The sequence below is a fragment of the Dermacentor silvarum genome, chromosome 7, assembly GCF_013339745.2.
Source record: "Dermacentor silvarum isolate Dsil-2018 chromosome 7, BIME_Dsil_1.4, whole genome shotgun sequence".
Lineage (NCBI taxonomy): Eukaryota > Metazoa > Arthropoda > Arachnida > Ixodida > Ixodidae > Dermacentor > Dermacentor silvarum.
Window position 1 is genome coordinate 8071196 of NC_051160.1, and position 19654 is coordinate 8090849.

Genomic DNA, 19654 nt, shown 5'->3' on the forward strand with positions numbered 1-19654 from the left:
TAAAAGTGGTCATATTAGTGCAATTTATGCGAGAAGTTTAACATTGTTTGGAGATGATTTTAGCATTTGTCACATGTGGGAGAAGCATGCGAATGGCAGAGTTTCTACAACTTACACCCCATCACACAGCGCACTTTCGATGGCAATCAAGCCAATCAGTCTACAATTTTTCAATCATGATTGGTTCCCTTCAGCAGCTTGTGCAAACGAGCTGATCAAGAACTCTACACTGATAGGGCTCGTTTGTGATCAAAAGTGTTTGTTCCATGCGACTGGGGTGTAGTATTAGAAATTGTGTGTCAGTATGCCATTATAAAGCTTTTGATAAAGTACAGGTAGCACCGTCATCTTGTTTAGATTTTCACAGGTTTGTCCTTCGGGTGCTTCAAGCATGTGCGTTGCACAGTTTTCAAAAGACACTCTTTGGGCACAGGAAGAAAGCTGACCGGACAGTTTTCTTGCAGTTTCTGTAGGTGGTGTTGGGCTCAGATATCTCGAGGGGGCTACACTGTCTAGTTTTCTGCATAAGTGATTAGGTTTAATTTGACAGTTATTCACATTTATTCTTACAGTCCATTTTTACTAACAAAAGCTCTTTTGCTCGGATCGTTTGAAATATTAAAGTCAGTTAACTGTGGTTTGTTTTGCTCGGTGACGGCCCCATTAACAAATAAAAGAAATCCCAACTTCCAAAAGAGTAAAAAAAATTTGAGCTAGTTCAAAGAAGGGGCTATATTATAATAACCGAACATTCAATATTCCTGAGTTCTTATCATCTGTTGCACAAAGAAGCAGATCTTCCTGAAAGCTTTTGCCACAGTAACGTCCAATTTTGTTTTTCCTGTCACATCAAGAGGCCTTGATAAGAATGGCACGACAGCCTTTGAACCAATGACAGATGGCAAGGCAAATGGAAAATTAAATGAATGATTCCAAATATGGCTGCAGAAGTGAAACTTGGAAAACACATCAAACATTAATTACCTCACATTAGATCATACAGTTATAACTTGTGTAGGCAAAAAACAGTCATGACGAAAATGTACGCTCCAAAAAGTTGCCGGAAGAATACAGCTGGCTTCAGGCATGCCAAAATGTATAAATACATTCCATTTTAATTGCACTGCCCACTATGATCACCTCATATAGCAGAAGCATCTTTTTTAATGCACAAATAGCTTGTGAACATTATTTGCTCCCCAATGTGAAGAAAAAAAGTCAACACATAGTAAAACAGAAACAGATGCCACATCAGATGCTCAACAATAATGCATAGAAACGCATGTTCAGGGAGTGCTCTTAATAAACAATACAGTTTGGTTGCACACTGCATGATTTCTTTATGGACAGCACTCGCAATGCCTCAGGGCACCAGACAAACTGCAAACATATCGAAATGTTCTTATGAATCGCGACAGATGAGATGCTTTACAGAATTAAGTATACATAGTAGGATACAGTTTTAAGCTTATGCAAAAAGAAATGATTAGCAGTGTTGAAGTAATTAAAAGAACAGCTTACAACAAGGACATAAAGCAGACGAGAAGCGTAATTCTCTTCTACTTTATGTATTGTAGAAAGAACAATTACGGCATATTCAACACGTCATTTTATAGCACTCTGACGGTCATGCAAATAACAATGACGCTGTATTACATGGACAAGAGGCGTCAGTAGCATTATTCCATCTTCGTTGATACTACAGGAGCAAGTTTATTGTCATGATAAGCTTTGCAGGAGTGTTCGGATATGCCCAGTAAAATGTGCCATTGCATTTGCACTAGTTGAGTGCACGCAAGCAGGCCAAAATCTGATCTCTTTTTATAAAGAAAGCCAACAGCCATTTCTTTATAATCAAATACATGTGAAGCGCAGAAATTCTCTCATTACACAACCCCTGAACTGATTTGAATGACAGTGGTTGCATTTGAGAGAGGAAGCTAAATTCTGTAGCAAGCAGAATTTTGATATAGGCCTTGAAATTTTTTGCCAAAAATTGTAAATACTGCAAATTTTAACGGAAATGAAACACTTGCTTAACAACTTCATTACTTCACAACAAAAACAGACATTGAAACTGTGAATTGAGCATCTACTAGGGCATCTAAGTGCACAAATATGGTATATCAATTAACAGCTTACATGAAATTGTTACATTGTTCAGACAAGTTCTGCAAAAGTTATATTCACAAATTGGTGGCATATTTCAGAGGCGTATGTGATAGTTTTTGACCCCAGTTAATTCCACTTTCTGCTTAAATCGAAGATGCTGGAATGTCCTGGCAAGAAATCGTACATTGCCTAGGAAGGAAAACTTGTTGAGTTCGAACTCAAAAGCGTGCCGCTTCAGTTATTTCGATCCCCACCAACCCACATAGGCAACCCTCCTGGCCCGCAGTGGTTAACAAGAAACTCGGTAGACGATGCTACTGCTTCCGCAGGCATGCAGCTGTTTTATATATATTTATGCTTTAGCAGCCGGCACTCCTTCAGCCCATGAAGCAATCTGTGGCCACTTGTCACGCCATGCTGAGCCAGTGTTTAAACATGCCAGCTCTCTTTGCCTGATGCTACTTGAGTTTCGCTTAGAGAGCAAGAAACAAAAGCACATTACAGACTACTTCAAGCAATAAAAAAATATATTTGAATTTGTTCATAATGCTGCCACTCGTTAATTCGACCTTTCGGATAATTAGACTAAATCTTGCAGCCCTGCAAGGGTTTGAATTGAGTCGACTGTATATCAATTTTGTCTGCATGCACATCTTAATCGATGCAGTTTACAGTACCATGAAATTGTGTAGGTGGTTAAAAAACTGCAGACTTCATTTTTCATTTTAAGTTTTGCCAATTTTTATAAGACAAACTGAAGTCCAAAATAAAAAAATCTGCTCCCAGTAGCCAATAAATTTCGTTTTCCGTCTTTGAGACAAACCTCACTAAAATTGGCTCAATAGATGCTGAGCAATATAGTATCTTCATATGCATTTACTAATAAGCATTACTGCTCTTGCAGTAATGCTTTTCCGCTTAATTAGGCAACGCACTGCACAGAGCAGGTTCTAGGGACCGTATTCTCAGTCAATGACTTTCCAGGATTCTTTCATATTTGCGTGAAATGATGTCTTGCACTGTGCTTCACTGGAGTGATGGGTGTTGTGCCTACCTGCCTAACCAATCAGTGCCAATATGATGTCAAAGTGATCTACTGAGACTACCATACCAGGGTTCCATGCTTTCTATTTGTGGCTACCCCCCCAGACAGAACTGCAGTGGTTCGATCATGCTGCAAATAAAACTTGGCTAGTACAGACTGCACTAATTAATGTGGCAAATTAGCTGCTCATGCCAAGCTTTGGATGCTCAGATTCTACTGCACACTGGAGCTACCCCACTGGTTGCAACATATATACTCGTGTGGTAGAGTTTAAATCGAACCATATTTGCTGTGTGATTTGCAGTACAAAGTATGCTGCATGCCATAATTATGCCAGACCCTGTCATGTATCTGCAAACAGCCACAAAATTCAGACTGCAGATAATGAACCACGAAAAATATACAGGCTAACAGGACAGAGAGGAAATAGAACCGACTAGCAAATACATTAATTGCATACAAGCCAAAAGTCAAATCAGCCAAATTTACGCATCACACAAGCCCTCATGCACATGTGCAATACTATGAGTAAAAATTACTTCAATGTCCAGAGTCGAGCAAGTCTATCGTCAGTTCTTGCAGTGACGTCGGACTTATGAACAGTCCCTCAGTGTTCAGTCAGTTTTAATATCCAACAAAGAAATCAAGAGATGCACACAGTGATTGGTGTAAGTGGTGCATCTGACTTATATATGTGTGGTTCAGTTGCTAGCCAGCACCATATTGCTCATTGTTCCGTCTTCAGGTGCAGTCATGCTCCAAGATGCAACTAGTCTACTCAGGTACACTCGATACATTCTCGGCTTATACAACCAAGCTCACTTTGCTTAAAATAATGCTTTGTTGCTGCACTATTTTTCTGTGGTTAATTTTGTTACATGTTCACTTTTGCACAATATTGCTTCACAAGTGATGTCTAGAAACTGGGCCTATCATTATTGAACGTAAGCGGTGCATTTAGACAATTGTTACAATGACTGTCAGTCAATCCTGGATGCACAATGACACCCTATTAACAGATTGCAAGCAGTGTTATTCGACCAATCAGTGTTGTACATCAACCCTGTGATCTTCACCAACTTGTTTGAATGGTATTTCAGTTTGGCGTCCATGAGTGTCTCATCTATTTGAGTTTCATTTCCCAAGGCTTTGCCATCCTTCATCTGCATACATAAGGGCCACAGGACAATATATTCAAGATGGAAGAGCATTGGCAATACACCGTTTGGAGCATATGTTTTTCAAGATTTCTCTCATTTTATTTTTTTACTCTTCAAAAATCTTATCAACGAGGTTTTACTATAGCTTGTGCAACTCTTTTCTATGATAGCTGTCTCGTCACGGTACCAAGAAATCAAGTTGGCATACAAACAAACAGGTGTAAAAAGGTTCAATAAAAAAATAATGGTACAGCAAACAGTTGGCATTGCAAGTAAAAGTGCCGCATGCAAATAAATGCTCCAGCACAGTGATTTCACCAGGCAAATTGTACAACACATGACACACATAGTAAAGTGTTTTTGAAGAAAATGCATTCTCTGTACACAACGTATTGAGCAAAAGACAACTCAGTTATTTTTTTTTTAAGTGCACCCACCTGATATAAGCGAGGTCAAAGCTCATGCTTTCGTCTAGTAACGACCTACGCTGCAAAGCAAAGTGGAGGCTTTTGATACGAGTTGTTATATATATTTAGCCCAGCTCACTTACTGCTATCACAAACTCAGCTTCAAAAAGAAAGAAAACAGGAGAAAGTGGTGAGTATAGCTTCCTTGCAGGTATGTTCCTACACTAAACTGCGTGTCATGGCCAACAACTTCAAAAAAAAAAAAAAAAATTATAGTTGGCTTGGCACTGAAACACTTTTTTAGCTAATCATAGAATGGCCTCATTATTAAAGGATGTTGCCTTACGAATCTTCTGCCGCAAACATTTTCCAATTCCTTCCAGCATAAGCCGAGTTAGACACAGTTATCGCACTGATGAGTGGCTTTCTCTCTCCTCCACTAGAGCTACGCAGGGGAGATGGCAGGGGCCACGATATCTACGCAGCACACCGCTGCTACCACGCACAGCAGGCGCAGCTACACGCAACTGTCATGTGTAGACCAGCAGCGTAAAGATGAAATGCTTTTTTTTTTGTCTGATATATATTTTTCATTTATTTAACTCAAAATGAGCAGCAGTAGTATTACTGAGAATGTTCTCACGATCACCAAATTCACCAAAAACTGTTCTAGGTCTTGCGATACAGCTGCATGATGACATTGCCAAGGAGAGATTTTTCACAGTTTTGGACATGAGATGGTAAATTCCCTCCTGCATGCAGTGCAATAATATTTGGCTCGCATGTTCAGAGGAGAGCCTTGCTTACAGATTGGCAACATTTTTTTTATTATGTTCAAGTAGTGCTCCAGGGCCCCTTTAATGTTTGTGGTTTTGCATGAAGATTGTTCAGTACAGTCCGCTGTTAAAGGGAACATGCAGCTAGTATTCTGCCATTGTTAGGATGTGGTGTAAAGGCCTACAGGCAAATTTTTGATATACAAATTTGATTATCCCAGCCACTTCTTTCTGACAAAAACAAAGAAACATTCCAGTTGTATTGGCTTTATCACTTGTTAGCCGTTCCTTCGAACAGTGTACATGGTTGCCTCCAATGGTACAAAAAACTAAAATTTTCCAGGCAAGCCTCCAGATCAGGAGGATGCAATATCTACCTAAATTCACATACATTTAAACATAAAAATATTCTTTTTTCCACAGCTAACCATTGTGAGTGAATATTTTCTGCATTAAATAAACAAAGTGGATTCAACTGACCACTCAAAGCAGATTTTGCATTTAGGTGGAAAAGTTTAAAAAAGATGTAACTGCCAAGGCTTGGAAAAAGAAAATGCAATGTCGTTTCCTATCCTGTAGCTCGTCAATTAAGGACGCAAGATGAGCTGAGATCGTCAAGCACTTTACTGTTTTTCTGCAGACTTGAAGAGGATTTCAGCTCCTGTGTTGCATTGCACTGTTTTTGGATGGTGTACTTGTAAATAACATCCCAGCTGTTGAAGAAAGAAGTTGGGAGGCTCACCTGTGTGCAGTGAAGCCTACCTTCGTTACAAGAACTTTTTCCTAATAAATTTCACCTTCCCAACAGAAATGTTTTACCTTTGCTTTACATGTTCATCAGAATCATTTTTTGCACGTGAAGTAGGGAGAAGACTCACTTGCATGCAGTGAATCTCACCTTTGCTAAAGTGTAAATTTTATACTAAAATTCACCTTTCTGACAGAAGTCTTTCACATGGTCTTGCTTTTTATGATCATAGGAATCGTTCGCATGCAAAAAATATTTCATCTTTCTGGCAAGTTTATTTTCTCATTTTTTTCACATTCCTTAAAGGGCTAAAAAAAATGTGAACGATCCTCTGGGCAGACTCTTTTTAGAGCATCGAAAGATAAAACAATGTTGCCCATTGCATGTAGCTCTAGAAAATACAACTGCTTTGTGAAGATCACTTTTTAGCAAGCTTAGGTGAACAATTTAACCCATTATGTAAATACCAAATTAGTATAAAAATTTGTTTGCAATCATGTGCTTCATCATTTTCAGTTTATGGAATAGGAATGTCTGTTTTTGCTGCAGAGTTAAAAGAGTTGCTTAAATGCAAGGCTTATTTCTTTTTTTTTTTCAATTTTCTACATTTGTTGATTTGTTTTAAAAATTGATTGGGGTCTTAAAAAAATTCAGGACGTATAATCAGGTGGGCTGGACTAATAGCCTTGGTTCAGGACCCTCTTGTGTAATTCAACAAAAGCTATACCAAATTCTGACATGCTTGCTGTGCGTTTTAGCCAGCAGCTTGCCTTGGCTGCAGCCGGCAAGCCAATGTGCTGATCTCATGTGATCACACGGTTGCATATTAGTGATCGTGCATGTACAAAATTTATTGTTGTTCCCAGGTCACATCTTGACACGGCAAACCACTAAAGGGCCATCAAAATTCGCAGGAGTCCATTTGCTGGCCATTGTTAGAGGCGCCAAACTTGCATTTCTTTCACATAGACCTGATTGCAACTTTTTTTTACAGTGTATACTTATAACGACTATCGGATAAAATAAAGGTATTTTTATGTTGAATCCGACTTCATTATAACGAGATTAAACTGTAGAGTATCGATTAGATGGGAGCTCCTGAAGTAAAGCCTTCTATGAACTTTTGACCAGGCATTACCAATGTACCTTATGTTTGTGTCAAAAGGAATGTACACTTACCTAAAAATAAAAGGAAAAGAAGAAAAAAATTTGAATACATTTACAAAATACTGAAATATAAATTCATTTTAAATGATAAAATCTAGGCGCATGTAGATCTTGCAATAAGCTCTCAAAAAGCAATTTCGACCCTTGTGCCGTAAGCACTAACATAGTTGCAATCGTGGCATCATTTTAATTATTAATAATGTTGTAATGTAGGTTGCAGTATTAAAAGGCATACTTGTTAGATAATCTCACGTATCAAATAAATCATTTCAAAGACGACAGCCATCGTTACCTACAAGACAGCTTATCTTTAAAATTCAAGCTTGAACCCAAATATCTTGAAACACTGGATTTGGACTTCTTTGTACAAACGTCCTTCCGCATGGTAGGACATAAATCCAGACCTTTTGTGCCAGCATCACTTACATAACTGTTTGGGACAAAACAAAGACCGGTAATCAACAATTTGAAATTTACACACCACACTGTGTCCAAAGAGCAGTGGAAGACTGAATCATAAATAAATAGCAGACGGAGAGCAATAACAGTTTCAACAAACGTTCCTCTTGCAGCTGCCGTACCTCTCGGCTCAGTGTCTCCTGCTGGCTCTGGAGGAAGGGTCGTGCACACCAGACGCGAACCATGGTCTCTGCGAACGCATGGGCAGTGGACGACGTCCTAATGAAGAAAAGCTGTCCCTGGCACGCCACAATGACGAGGCGTGTCTCTCCAGTTCCTCGAAGCTGTCATCACGAGACTGTACAAGGGGCCACCGGGATGCTGGCAACAGTAGTCCGGGAGGGTTGTTGAACACATAAGATGGCTTAGATGATGACAGAAACCGACGGGGGTGCGCAAACTGGCCGCCCAAGGAGCTGCGTGGCTGCAGAAGTTGATCCTGCTGCTGCAACGGGAGACTGACGTGCCGGCGTCGCGGCCGTGGCAGGGGTCAGACAAGCATGTGCACGGGAGACAGGTCATCAGCCTCGCAGCCATAGTCGTCCTTGTCAGACTCGGCTAGGTCCAGGTGCTCGAGAGTCGCCGTCGCCATGGCAATGTCTGGGATCATCTTGCTCAGATTGCTGTTCTCGCTTTGCAGCTAAAGGGATGCAAGAAAGAAGGTGCGTGAGGCAAGGTTCTCCTAAATGCTAAATTGTATGCACTGCAATGCAGAGGGCACTGGCACCACAATGCAAGTGTCACAAACGGCGTGAATGGCAGGTTGTAACTGGCTTCGTGTAATTGCTGTGAACTGTATTTTGCGGTGGCATCAAAACATGCACAGGTAGCTTTTTCAACTGGAATTCTACACATCTCATTATGCCTCCATTTGGACAGATGACAAAATGCCTGGCTATATTAATGTGTGGTCCTATCTGGCGCATAATTTCTGTCCAGAATGCGAGTCCGTAAGCAGACAATCCTTCGCACCTCAGCCAATCGTAGCGCCCTCCTCCCCAGGTGTGGCTGCCTGTGAAGCCTGAGGTCGGAGGGCGGAGCCAAGCGCCGAGGCGGGGCTCGTGAAGGTGGGACCAAGATGGGGTTTGGTGGAGCTCGAGCCGAAGCGGCAGGCCTCGCCGCCACCATGAGGTCCAGGGGGTCTTGCATCGAGGGGACCCAGTCCTCACTCGGGGCCTGAGCAAGTAGGGTGGCAGCCTGGTCGGGAAGCCCCGCCTCCCGCACCACGCGCAACTGCAACTGGTGGCTGATGGCACAGCGGCTGGCCCCCAGGGAGTAGGCACGGGCAGCCGCCTGCCGCAACTCCTGCTCCCGCTGCCGCATCTGCCGTAGCAGCTCTTCACTCAGTACTGCGCGCACAACGTACAGGGGGTTGGAAGACCGCAAAAGCGCAGCCGGAATCACTGTTTTACTCATCCCCAGTGCTGTGTAAAAATCACAAGGTCTGGGCTGGGACTGCTATTCCTTTGTTCGAGTAGCATTTCAACTATGTTGTCACTGACATCGGCCAGCCGCTAATGGTGGATGACAAAGGAATAGATTTAATAGGAAGGAATACAGGGCCTGTACAACTTAGTTAGCTTAAGACGTTATTGCATGTCTACAGTATTTCAGCGTTTTTATTTATTTACGCAAAATAAAACATTACCTTACATTCCTCCCTGCTTTCATTTGATTATCCACTCTCCTGTACAATATATTGGTTTTGTTGTTTCATCATGGTGGCCACAAGTCATTTAATAATTTGAAACTCTTACAATCTATTATATAATTACTTAATCGACTGCATACTACCCCATATTTCTTTCTTATTTTGTGTTTTACATACAGGGTGTCCCACCTAAAAGTAACCAAGGTTTTAAAAACGACCGAGTGTGCTAGGAGACTTAAACCAACGCAGTGGTGTTGAAAATCGCGTGGCCTAGTATGCGGTATTTTTTCATTTTGCAAAGTCAATTAATTGAGACGCTTCTTGTGATCTACAACTTTCGTATTGGCACTTTATAGGTGAAGCAAATATTTAGGTTAGGCAATTAGTTTATACTAATTGACTTTGCAGAATGAAAAAAAAAATGCCGCAGACTAGGCCACGCGATTCTCAACACCACTGAGTTGGCTTGAGCCTCCTAGCACACTGCGTCATTTTTTAAAACATTGGTTGCTTTTAGCCGGGAAACTTTGTATATTCGTGTTGTGTTCTACGTCTGTGTTTACCACTTCTCACTTGCATGTCATTCTCGTGTTGTATGCCACACTAAGCAATAACTTGTGTTGGTGCTTTACAATTTATTCATTTTATTTACATATTTAAAAATACTGCCAATGTCGCAAGAGATCATGGCAAGGAGGGCATATACATGCACACAGTGAAAAGCGGGTTGGAAAAATATTCTAAAACACCATACAATACAGTGTTACAATAACTATACATCAAGTCAACTATGACATTATACAAAAGATAAGTACATCAAATACAGTCACAAGTAATCAAAACAAAATGAAATCGGCGGGATGCGAGGTAGCACAATTGGTTTATTGTGACGCAAGTTTAAGGAGAGACACTCTAAAATTTTAAAAAAATTATTTGTACAAGAGGTATGCAAATTCAGCCAATTATAGAGTTTTTCAAGCAGATTTATATTATGTCATTAGTTTTTATGTAGCTGCTATAGTTGTTGCGTTATATCATACACTACTGCAAAATATTGTCACATTGTAGTGACGGTGAAGAGCACAGCAGTGAAAAGTGTGAATCACAAACTAACTGTTTATTGGTCGAACCTGTGCCCACAAAAGCAAGTGACAACAATAGTGGCGAGCACGGTCGGCAAAATCTGCTTGTCAAGCACGTTGGCACATGACTCGTTCCAGTGTTGGTGCTCGCATACCTTCCAGAAAGTAAAACACTATTTGCGTCGTGCATACAGTCTGATTACACAAGGTTCGGCGAAAACCCTAACAGATAGAATCAACAATAACATTCAAGCAAGTTTCAAATCGTCCAGGTGCGTCTTGTGCTGGGCAATGACCTGAAGTTAATCGGTGAAATGGGGTCCCCAGAAAAAAAAAAGAACAAGTACGCGTGTCAAGGTAGTGATCCTTGTCGGCACTTTTTGTGCACTAAATTTTCACAAAAAGCATCGTGCTGTAGCTTATTTAGCTCTCTTTACACCGCAAAGTGCCAATATTTATCTATACAGTGTGTACAAGTACTGGAATTGAATCAGTTCCGGTAAACTTAAACTGTTTTTTACAACTTAAACTTAAACAAATGTTTTTTTACAATCTCATGAAAATAACTTTGTTCACTTATAATTGCCCTACACTAACGAAATTTGGCATACATACTCTTGAAGATATGTAGAATGCTGTTATGTATGTGAACTTGCAATATCTCCCAGCAGTAACTGCGAAAGTACAAAGTTATATTTCAAGGAATTAAGAAAAAATAATAAGATCAGGTGTCCTAATTCGCTTTGCATAGTTGCATGCAATAAAACCTCGTTAATATGTAGTTGGTCGAGACCGTGGATAAGGTATGCACTAACCAATGTACTAATTAACCGACAATGGCAGATGAGTGGCTATAGACTTACCGGTCCAAAAAAACATGATCATTCTCATGCAAACACACACGAAGACAACTTTTATTTGCGAGCACGCAGCGAGAAATTTCACTTGCCGCCGGGACGGCCTTGCAGCAATGACGGCATCCTCAAACTGAGCAAGACCAGTTTCTCCATCAGGCCCCACTTGACTGCGAATGCTCTAATGACAGTCTATGGACAATCGGAATTATCCATGACGTGGATGCACTAGAAGCTATGGGAGCAGGAAACGCATCATGACTACCATGTCACTGTCAGTGGTGACTGCAGTCCGGCAAAGGTCCGTGCGCCACAATTTCGATATCTATGGTCTGTGCGCACAACATTTCGCTGATTCCACGCTTGTACGTGCCGAAAAGTGAAGTGAACACTATGCACTAACCATCCAGAAAGTGTTAAAGGGACAGACAACCGCTCAGAACATGCATCGAGACAACCCCGCTGATGGAAATATTGCCTATCGTACTGGTTAAAACGAGCTATATTTTCTTATTAAACAGGAATTTATATTTTTAATTCTTCACTAAAAGTAGCGAAAAAAGACCTTTGGCACCCCATGCGGCAAGAACATGAAGATGCATAAGAGGTCTATCACGGTTCCTGCTCTTTTTATTAGTACTGAAATGCAGTACACTTTTTTCTGTTGTAAGTTTTTTCTAACTTTTAATGTGCAGACGCACCTTTGTTTGTAGTGAGTAGAAAAGTGGCACTGACTTCGCCTTCCTTTTCCAAGAGTTGGGTTGGCTCTTCTACAGGCAGAATAGCGATGTGGGCCAGCCAGCTATGGCGTAGGCGTGTACTTCGGAAAAAACGCGGTACAATTATAACAATGGTCTGTACGACAACGCAAGCTTATTGTACCACCTTTTTATTTTCAAAAGTGGCTGAAAAGTTCAAAATGTAGGTGGTTAACAACAGTTGCACTCACTCTTGAAAAAGCAGAATGATGGGGGGCTTTCACCACTTGCAAGCCGGGCTATTGGCATCGCTCTCACTTCTCAGTGTATGTGGATGAGGGACTCTCTTTTTTAGAGGCTGCTCAGATAAACATTTTGCTTACAAAATATCCACATGCTTTCTGAAGTACCTGCTGCAGGTGTAAACACTATTTAGGGTGAGCTTCGACAGAGAGGAGAGAGAGGGCGTGCGCCAGAACACCCTCTCAGACACATGGCGAGCAGAGAGCCTGCACCAACGGATGAGGCACCACCCTCCTCAAAGACTTCGACGGATACGGCTGAAAACGCGAGAAATGTCTAGAAGATTCCCAGGAGGCTTTGTTCATGTTATGGGAGCACGACTCCGTCAAAAGGTTTGAGAAACGGCGTCGAAGGCAATAAACGTGCCGTGCAAGAATCAGTACAGGGATCAGACCGTGCCGGTTAAGAGATGTGACGCGTAGACCGACCATCTGTGGAAGAAGGGGATTAACCAGCAAGCTAGTCGACGAGTTCCTTGAGCGTCTGCATCTCTGGAAGAAGTTCCTTATTCGAGATTTGCCTCGAGCTACGCCGAGATCATCCGGCTCAAGACCAGAACGGGTAAATACGATTAGACACTTTGAGTTCCAATTCATTCTGTACTGTATGTGTTAAACTCTTAGTGCTTGTCGTTAATTATTTTCCAGAATTTTTGTAACACCCATTTGAATTGCATTGCGATGTGCCTAGCCGAAGTATGTAGTATGTGTATATGTAACTGCCTTGTTTGAAGAATATATTTTGTTGTGTTTTGACAACTCTGGGCTCTGACTCGGTCTTTGGACCACAACCGGTGTTCGCTGGCGCACCAGAGGGCCACTTAATTGTCCTTGCTTTCGTGGGGTTATTTTCAGAAGCTGATAAGTCAGCTTTGGAATTTCGACCGGCGTTGGGTTGCAACTTGCTTTTTGTTATGCATTTCCAGCGCCTAGGGCTAAAAAATAGAGCTGTGATGGCTGCGGAGATAACAAACTAGGAAAACGTTTAAAATAGTGGTGCAGCTTAGTCACTACATCAAGCTTCGTCTAGCTCCATGATGGAAATAGTAATTTAAGTGGCAATGTCAGCTATTTTCATTATTTATTTAAATAATTCGATGAAATCTCGTATGTTAACGCAACTTATGTTGATATCAGATCTGAATACAGTTCTGAGCCATCAGCTATGGCTTTCGATTTGCAACAATTGGCATCCTCTAATTGCCATCCTCCATCATAATTTGCAAAGAAATGTCCCATAACAAACTAGCAAAACGTTTAAAATAGTGGTGCAGCTTAGTCACTACATCAAGCTTCGTCTAGCTCCATGATGGAAATAGTAATTTAAGTGGCAATGTCAGCTATTTTCATTATTTATTTAAATAATTCGATGAAATCTCGTATGTTAACGCAACTTATGTTGATATCAGATCTGAATACAGTTCTGAGCCATCAGCTATGGCTTTCGATTTGCAACAATTGGCATCCTCTAATTGCCATCCTCCATCATAATTTGCAAAGAAATGTCCCAATTATATTGATTTCAATGCACCTGCACGCGAGTTTTTGGACCCTGGAATGAGCACTGACATGGGAGACAACTGCAGTTTATCAGATTTCAGAACGGAGTTCCGCTTTATTTGCCAAACCATTTCAAAGCTGCCATGTGCTGATATAAAGATATCCCACATGTTCTAAATAAAGGTCATAGTGCAGGGTGTTAACAGCCTTCGGTTGGGATCATTTGCTGGCGGTCACAAAGGGAGTCGAGTTTTGCACGGAAAGACGATCGAGAGTTGACCTCAGCATAGCACTAGGGCTGGTCACTAGAATTAACATTTTCTTTTATATCTCAAAAAATGCTTTACATAAAGATATGATTTGAGAACTTGATTCGAAAACGTCCCGATTTGACATTTATTTACCGTCGGTGCTGAACACGGTCGACTCGTGCGGCACCAATGACAGCGCGGTGCAGTGCCGATCGTCACATGATGCGTGTCCCCCCTTTTGTCCGTCGCGCAGAATGGCCTTAACGAGCTGACGATAAGCCAGAAACCATCTGCAATTAAGAAGGAAATACCCTCTTGTTTTCTAGAAGAAAACTGGAGAGCAAGACTTTCTAAGCAATAAAAGATTGCCATTAAGTACAGTATGGTGCGCTATAGAAAACTACATTGGTATTTAGGACACCCTTTACTATTTCTTCAGCTTCAGAGGGGAAAAAATCACTTGATTCTATTTGACAGACATTCAATCGATAAAAATATTTTCCAGACCTTCGTATACAAACTGATAGAGTTACAGTTAAACCTCGTTAATTCGGGAACTAGGGTAATTCGGACTCGTCCTCTGGTCTCGGCAGGCGCATGCATTATTCAGTGCAATCGAACTCTTGTTAATTCGAACGTATTTGGCTGAACATCGGTAATTCGGACAACTTTCTGAACTCGGCGAGCAAGGAGCGCTGCAAATGTGCGACGCAAAAGAAAAAAGAAATAATAAGAACGGCGCTAGCGTCCAACTGAAACTAATCGACGGAATCCGCATCGCCATATTCATCAATGAAAATTATACGTGAATGAAAGCAACGCTAGAACGCTTTGTGCCTATTTGTGACCTTAAAGCCTTTATTCTTGCGTTTACTACCACGCATAACACCATGATGGCCGCGCGCTTCATGATCGCGTCGATAGCGGCCGCGGTTCCTTCCACAGCGGTTGCGGCAAAGAGTACAGTGGAACCTCGATTATACGTCCCCCGGTCATGCGACGACCCGCAGTTTATGATGAATTGGTTTGGTCCCGGCAAAACCTCCATAGAATTAATGTATTAAAAACCTCGATTATACGACGCAACTTTATGCCGACCCCGCCTCGTACGATGCCTCTCTGGTACCGTACAAGGGGGGGGGGAAGAAAACCTAAGCAGACACAGGCTGCACGTGAGCACACTGCAGCCGGCTGATAATGGGTGTGCAGTACCATACTTACCTGAAAGTAACGCAAGGGGCGACTTTTGAGTAACGCGAAATAAAATATAAAACCGCGAATATAATGCGGGATGAACGGAAAAAGAAATGGTACCTTTATTCAAGGAATCGCAATTCAGAAACTAGTTCTCTTCACTCATCACTTTCATCTGAAGAGGAGACGGAGCTTTCCTTGGGCGGTATTTTAGGGTGATCACTTTAGTAGATAGTTTCACATTCGCGAAATTTTGCGTGATTAGGCACTGAAAGCATCCCCGACAAGTGTTTCTGACGCTGTCCTAAGCTCGCTATCAGCACCAAGATAGCTGTCGGCCGTATACTTCGAGGGGTTCCGTGCCGGGATGAGCTGATTCTCGCGAAAGCGAAACTATCCCCAAAAGTGATCGCCCGAGAATCAAGTCACCTTGATTCTTGTTTGAGAATTAAGTACTTCTTAAAAGACCGCACAACCATTTCATTCAGGGTTGGTACCAGATCACTTCCAAGTTACACAGAGTCTTTCCAACTGGCCTCACATTTAAAAAGGGCCTGCCACTGGTCCCACCATCCTCAAAATGTCGACGTCGAGACACCGAGACGCGGCGGACTTTCCCAACTCCTCGGCCATCAAAATTGCTCATCTCTCGAACCGGACATCATACTGAATGCGCTGCGTTGCCATAACGTCACGAATTAACGGTGTCGAACCACAAAAGGCCGTAGGGTATTGCAGCATCGTAACCAACCACAAGCACAACGAAAGCAGCGTCGATTCCGTCGATTCGACCCAAAAACAAGTTCTGACTTCGATTGACTTGTCTATGGATTAGATCGAGACGGTAAAGTTACAGGTTGCCAACGTAACACTAGAAATCGTGGGATGTAGGTAGAATATTTGTTTTAAAATGTTCAATTTTCTCGTTATTCGAATGCAACGCCAGGGTCAAGTTCAAGCAATGAAAATCATGAAAAAAAAAAAACTTGAGTTACAATAAAATAAATACGGTAATTTTTAAATAATTTAATTTACCTTAATATACCTAATATATTGTTTTTTTATTATACGACGCCTGGATTATACAACGGTTTTGCGTGGTCCCATCAAAGTTGTATAATCGGGGTTCCACTGCAGTTGCATTTTGACTCGGTATGCGCGCAGTCGGCATCTACGATCACATCGATAGTGACCGGGATTTCGTCCGCAGTTGTTACAGCGAACGGTAAATTCATTCTGACTTGGTTAGTGCGTCAGCCACTTGCCTTCAGAACCACAAATTCGCCGTTCATAAGTGCATCGTTAGCGGCCACAGTTTCTTCCACAGCGATTGCGGTAAATAGTTGTTTCATTTTGACTCGGTGCAAAGGTGTCGAGGATGAAGAGCTCCGGCTACGTCGTGATGGACGGACGATTTGTTGACGATCAGCTCACTGGTGAAAAAATAATCGCGATGTGCATGCGGTAGTGACAAGTTTGTCGCAAATGAAGGTGTGCGCCGCGGCCGTGCTGCGAAGGAAGCCGCAAGGCCTCAATCGCTGCTAAGAGAGCCAATAAGTCACGAGATGATGAGAACTGCAGCTTTCGCACTTTTGTGCAAAATAGCGACAGGCTTTGCTCATTCATTCACTAAATAAAAGCGTGTTGCTTATATTGCTTTCTGGATACCCTCGATAATTTAACATTCGATTAATTCGGACATTTTCTTCGGTCCCGTGAAACCCGAATTAACGAAGTTTTACTATCAGTGCTCACACACTAATACGTAGCAGAGTAGAGCATACCATACATCTCTATTCATAGGTGCCAAAATTACAGATAGCTAGAAGGATTCTTGTTAAATAATGTAATTAACCGCCTGAGCATGTGCAGCACTGTGCTTCTTGAGTGAAATTTGGAAGCATAAATGCCTGTGTTAAATTTTCTGATATTCGATTCGTTATTCGGAGTTTTTTTTTTTCCTCCGATTAGATTCAATATTCAATCTCAAATCTACTATTCGGTACTCGCACATCCCTAGTAAAATCGTCATCTAAACAATGAAATGCGGTGCCATAGCTCTTTCAAAATGGTGCCCGGTTGGTTCTAATCACCTGCCATTTTGAAACTACGAGCCACCATTTTTTCTTCGAGAGCTTGTTACATATTTTATTACCAGCGGGACACGAGTGTATTCTGAACATGACAGCGAAGCGTTCTAGTTGGCTGGAAGCAGAAACCGCTGCAGCATGCCGGCATTTTGCAGAGGTCTTGCCGCTACGGCTGCAGTATCAGCCGCAGTAAGGCAGCAAAGTTACATTTGTATTTGTCACTTCCGTCAAAAAAATATGAAGTTCAAAAAGTAGAACGACATCACTATGTTTATCGGCAACAACGTAAACGAAGCATCTGCAAACTATCAACTCTTGATAATGGCGTAGTAACATCCGCCGACTCTTAATGAGAGTGCTGCTATCGTGACCACTGAGATCACACGCTGTGCCACACAGAGAGCTGCGCGAAAACTAACGTGCCACTGCCGTGGCCTTCGTCACAGCACCGGCACATGCTATCATGGATGCCACGGCTGGTTACCCTAGCACGGTGAAAAGTGAGTGACTGAAGTCCGTGCTTTTCAGTTGCACGCAGTTCGGTTGCGATTCCATGCTTCGGAACTTCGCGTGAGCCCGTTTTTTACTGCGACCGATTTCTGAAGTGTTCATTGTAACAGTACAGCACTGTTGAAAATGTTCGTTATACCATATTTATTTGAATCTAGGCCGATAGTTTTTTTCAAATACAATACAGACCACTTATAACATAACCGCTTATAGTGCAGGACCGGATATAGTACGGTCTCTTCAGACTCCCATTAATTTTCCCATAGCACTCCATGTATACGCATACCACTTACAGTGCAGCCGCGTGAGACGAAATACCAGCTATAATGCGGCTTCCGCGGGAAAATCTCGCCGACAAGGGCGGTAGGGAGCATGCTACTCAACGAGATGCGCCCACCGATGGGAGATCAATGAGGGCGATGCGGAGGAGGAACGTGAGACGTGGAGCATGAGTCCAAGGGCAATATCGCCGCGCGCTGTATGTGCGAGTGAAAGCGCGCGGAGGACGCGCGCCTTCATGGACAGCGAACGCACAGCGAAGAGCAAACACGACTTCTATCGCGCGAAAGGCCGTGGGGGTATGGGAGGGAGGGAGGGAGGGGGGGGCGACGCTGTGCTGCGGCACTAAATGCGTATCTTGCAACCGGGCGCAAGGGGAACTGGTGACGCAATCTCCCACGCGAAAGAAGCAAAGTGGGAAGGCAGCACGGGAAAGAGGGAGGGGAGGGGGAGGGGGCGGCTTCTACTTTGCCGACAAATGCGTTCGCGCCTGTGCCAGCTGTCGGTGTTGTTGCGTGCATCCTATCTTGAAAGCCATCTCCACACGGCTCTGACCTTTGTATGCGCTGTCCTTACGCCGCTCAGTTTCCGTTGAAGCGATAGACAGCACGAACCTTCGCTCGCTGCGGCGGCCGCGTTTCCCTACGCCCGTGTTTTAACAGTGGTTGTCTGCAGTCATCGAGTCTATTCATGTTTGCTTGTGCACGTTGACACCACGCTTGTGAATTCAGTTAGTAAGCGAATGTGTCAAGTTTATGCAGCCGATAAAACTACTATCCCTACCCCTTATAGCTCTCTACTATTTTGCTACCGCAATTGATGCTTCGCCTTTCGGGCGAAACTGAGACATTTTTAAAATTATTACTTTGTCTGCTTTATGCGAAGATCGTGGATACTTGGACATTAACCTTTCAACCTTCGTAAATTTAAACGGATGCAAAACTCCCAGTAGCACGCTTCGATTCTCGGATACACACGGCTGCTTGGTCTACATGTTTTGCTTACGTGCAGGGCTTGAAAATCGTTGTTTTGGTTATAGTGCGGTACCGCTTATAGTGCAGATATTCACGACTCCGGCGACTTACATTATAAGTGGTCTACAATGTAATCATATATGAAACTCTAGGGTTGGCTTAGATTCGAGGATATTATGAAACGCGCCAGTTTTTAACTGAAACTGATAAATATGGTGCATGGTTAGCGCCGTCTAGAAAAGTCAGTATCGCAGCCGCTACTAGCCGTGCCGGCAGCCAACTGCAGTACACGAGCGACATCCCCAGTTTGCCCTGCATGTGTCGTATCAGTATGGTGTAGTATTGGTATGGTGTAGTATCGGTGCGCAGCGTGACGTTTCCGTAATGGCACCAAA

At 42.5% G+C, this 19654-nt stretch overlaps 1 protein-coding gene across 1 annotated transcript in view; it reads right to left on the reverse strand.

Annotated features, from left to right (window-relative positions):
• Window positions 1-1099: 1099 nt before the first annotated feature.
• LOC119457496 (BTB/POZ domain-containing protein 7-like) overlaps window positions 1100-19654 on the reverse strand; it is an 83364-nt gene continuing 64809 nt past the window's right edge. The window contains 2 exon segments of the mRNA XM_037719082.2: window positions 1100-8514; window positions 8847-9223. Of these exon segments, the coding sequence (XP_037575010.1) occupies window positions 8365-8514; window positions 8847-9223 (527 nt within the window). The 3' untranslated portion in view covers window positions 1100-8364.